The 3,908-nt window shown below is 37.9% G+C and overlaps 1 protein-coding gene across 1 annotated transcript; it reads left to right on the forward strand.

The window, feature by feature from the left end:
• Positions 1 to 689: 689 nt before the first annotated feature.
• LOC102489200 (olfactory receptor 6C76) lies at positions 690 to 1,631 on the forward strand. The gene has a single exon (XM_006163886.1). It carries the CDS (start codon positions 690 to 692, stop codon positions 1,629 to 1,631), a length of 942 nt encoding a protein of 313 aa, XP_006163948.1.
• The last annotated feature ends 2,277 nt before the right edge of the window (positions 1,632 to 3,908 follow it).

Raw genomic sequence — 3,908 nt, forward strand, 5'->3', positions numbered from 1 at the left:
CTAAAAAAATATGATATAAGAAAAATATAATGCCCTTATATTTTAGGTACATAATAAAGTATAGTAAAAGTTTTTAATCAATTAGTGTACTTTCCAAAAATATAACTATGGAGACTGAGTAAAGCATGCAGCAAAGATTGATATTAAGCATAGGAGATATGTCTTAAAAGGTATAATAAAATCATAGAAAATGAGTGTATGTGTGTGTGTGTTCATGTGTGTGAGAGATACCCTTTCCCTCTCAACACCCCCCAAAAAATACCAGATACTTTATTTTAAAATACGATAATTCTTGGGAACCAGCAGTTAGCGTAATGGCTATGTCGCTGGACTCCCACGTAGTCGACCGCGGTTCGCGTCTCGGACCCGGTGGCTTAAATCTCACGCCGGGCGCATGTGCGTGCATGCCCAGGATCCCGAGAGGAGAATGGAGGAGAACGGATTGCGGCGTGACCATCCCCCCTGGGGGGTGATTTCTCACTTTCTGTCTCTATGTCTCTGTCTGGCGAGCGCACGCGCCCTATAGCGAAAACCTCTCCAAAAAAAAAAAAAAAAAAAAAAAAAACCCCAAAAAAACGATCTTTCTTGAAAAAAATGTGCTGATACTCCTGCTTGTCTTTAGATTCATTATTTTCTTGTTTTCCTTATTGATTTGATCAATAAGATCTGACAGAAAACAATCAACAGAAATGAAAAATAGGACATCAGTGACAGAGTTCATCCTCCTGGGTCTGACAGATAACCCCAAGTTGCAGCCTGTGATTTTCTGCTTTTTATTTCTCACGTATGTGCTGAGTGTGATTGGAAACCTAACTATCATCGCTCTTACCCTGCTGGACGCCCAACTGAAGACCCCCATGTATTTCTTCCTCAGGAATTTCTCCTTCTTAGAAATTTCATTTACTTCTGTCTGTAATCCTCGATTTCTGATCAGCATCCTAACTGGGGACAAATCTATCTCCTACAATGCTTGTGCGGCTCAGCTGTTTTTCTTTCTCTTCCTTGGCTCAGCAGAGTTTTTCCTCCTGGCATCTATGTCCTATGACCGCTATGTGGCTATCTGCAAGCCTCTGCACTATACAACCATCATGAATAACAGGATCTGCTACCAGCTAGTAATCAGCTCTTGGCTGGCTGGCTTTTTGGTTATTTTTCCCCCACTGGCCATGGGCTTAGAGCTGGATTTCTGCGACTCCAATGTCATTGACCATTTTACCTGTGACTCTGCTCCTTTGCTACAAATCTCGTGCACAGACACAAGTTCTCTAGAGCTTATAAGCTTTGTTTTAGCTTTGTTTACTCTTCTATCCACCTTGACCTTAGTACTTCTCTCCTACACCTACATCCTCGGAACAATTCTGCGAATCCCATCAGCTCAACAAAGAAAGAAGGCCTTCTCAACTTGCTCATCACATATGATTGTCGTGTCTCTCTCTTACGGAAGCTGCATCTTCATGTATGTGAAAACATCAGCAAAGGAGGGCGTTTCTTTGACAAAAGGGGTAGCTATGCTCAATACCTCTGTTGCTCCTATGCTGAATCCATTTATTTATACTCTAAGGAACCAGCAGGTAAAGCAAGCATTTAAAGATGTTGTGAGGAAGATACTGTCCTCAAAAACATTGATATAAACATGATGGATAACTGAAACTTATATACAGTTTTAACCAGGGGACTAATAAGTATTTTACTGTTCTATTTCTTATTTGTCTTCTGATTTTCATCTTTTCTAAAAAATATAACTATTTAATGTGTATATTATAAGTCCAATAGTATATTTATACACATAATCATTATGACATAATCTAATGCATTTTGTATGATCAGTTCAAAGACAGAACTAAATTTATTAAGTAATATACATGTTGATGATATTGTTACTCAGATTTTTTAGATCAACACATTTTCCTTAGTTATTAATAACATATGCTAATACAAATTCACATACATAGATATGTACAGTTGTACATATGTTCATGTTTATCTATGCAGAATCTGTTTTTATACATTTTTTAAAAATGATAAATATAGGAAACCCAGCCATATATGATACAGGAATAATTCATACTAAAATAAAACAAAAACAAAAACAAAACATAAAAACAGTAAAGAGAGAGTCAAATAATGTAGAAAAGAATTGTGATAATTTTTGTATTGAGCATAAAATTTAACTCACTACTTAATCATGTCATATATAAAATTAAAAATTAAATTGCATGTTTGTTATAAAGGTAGAAAATTGGCAAGAAATATATTTGTGATTGCTAATTTTTTTCCTTTTGAGGAATTTATTGTATTAGTGCTAAGAAAAAATAATATAACACTAAGACTTTAAGAATAATTTTATGAGTACATAATTTTTCTAAATATACTTCCTACTAAAAGAACAGAGAGTAGCATGCAGTCATGTTTTTATAAAACGTTTCTGCAGGGAGCCAGCAACACCTGATTTGGAAATGATAATCTCTGAAAACTTTACCTTACCTAAGGATATGAATTAGGAATTTATATTTCCATAATGCAGTATCTAATACTATCGTTTTTGTCTCTTGCATCAGTTATCTCAGTCATGTTTTGTAAGATCTGCCTATTGTACTTTATGAGATAATATTGTTTGCCAATTAATATTAAAAATAAAAACAGGCTGGGACCAGCAGTTAGCGTAATGGCTATGTCGCTGGACTCCCATGTAGTCGACCGCGGTTCGAGTCCCGGACCTGGTGGCTTAAACTGACACCAGGCACGTGTGCGTACATGCCCAAGATCCTGAGAGGAGAATGGAGGAGAAGAGATTGCGGAGTGGCCATCCCCTCTGTGGGGTGATTTCCTGCTTTCTGTCTCTCTGTCTCTCTCTGTCTGACGTGCACACATGCCCTATAGCAAAAACCTCTCCAAAAAAAGAAAAAATAAAAAAATAAAACCAGGCAAAGAGAAACAAAGATTTAGTAAATTTAAAAATATAAGGAAAACTTGCAAGATTTAGAAAAATTCTGCTTAATTCAGAAGCTAGAAAGAGTGATTCACGTACACTATAACTTACCACTATGAAATTTTCCTCCCACGCTTTTCTTACTTTCTTCTTTTTAAAATTGTTTTAGTTTTTGCTATAGGACACATGTGCTCAACAGAAACAGAGAGAGAGGGAAAATGAGATATGAAACTTCAGAAGGTATAGCCATACTGCAGTCATTTCTCCTCCAGTCTCCTTGAAACTTTGTTTACCCACCTACATGTTCCCACTGTGATTTTAAAGCCTCAGGGTCAGGACTCGAACTATGCACTCAGCCGTGTGAAATCATGTGCCTTAACCTCCATGCCACCTGCTAGCCCCTCTATTTCTTTTCGATTATTTTTATATTTCCATCTTTCTTTATAGAATTGTTTTGCTGTGACCTAAGTGCTTTATTTATTTATTTATTTATTTTTGGGGGGAGAGGTTTTTGCTATAGGGCATGTGCGCTCGCCAGACAGAGAAAAAGAAACAGAAAGCGAGAAATCACCCCCCAGGGGAGATGGCCACGTCGCAATCCCTTCTCTTCCATTCTCCTCTCGGGATCTTGGGCATGCACGCACACGCACCCGGCGTGAATTTTAAGCCACTGGGTCCAGTATGCAAACTGCAGTAGACTACATGGGAGTCCAGCGACATAGCCATTACGCTAACTGCTGGTCCATTTTATTAATTTTCTTTAGAGAGATTTTTGTTATACGATGTGTGTGCTTGCCAGAGAAACAGAGAGAGAGAAAGAGAGAAATCACCCCCTAGGGAGGATGGCCAAGGCACAATCCCTTCTCCTCTTTTTTCCTATTGAGATCTTGGGTACGCACGCAAATGAGCCTGGCATGAATTTTTTTTCTTTTTTTGGAGAGGTTTTGCTATAGGGCACGTGCGCTCGCCACAAAGACAG

The sequence above is a fragment of the Tupaia chinensis genome, unplaced genomic scaffold, assembly GCF_000334495.1.
Source record: "Tupaia chinensis unplaced genomic scaffold, TupChi_1.0 Scaffold143422_1, whole genome shotgun sequence".
NCBI classification, from domain to species: Eukaryota; Metazoa; Chordata; class Mammalia; order Scandentia; family Tupaiidae; genus Tupaia; species Tupaia belangeri.

Excerpts from the sequence above, each read along its gene's own strand:
- LOC102489200 (XM_006163886.1), top strand. The coding sequence starts at position 690 with ATGAAAAATAGGACATCAGTGACAGAGTTCATCCTCCTGGGTCTGACA.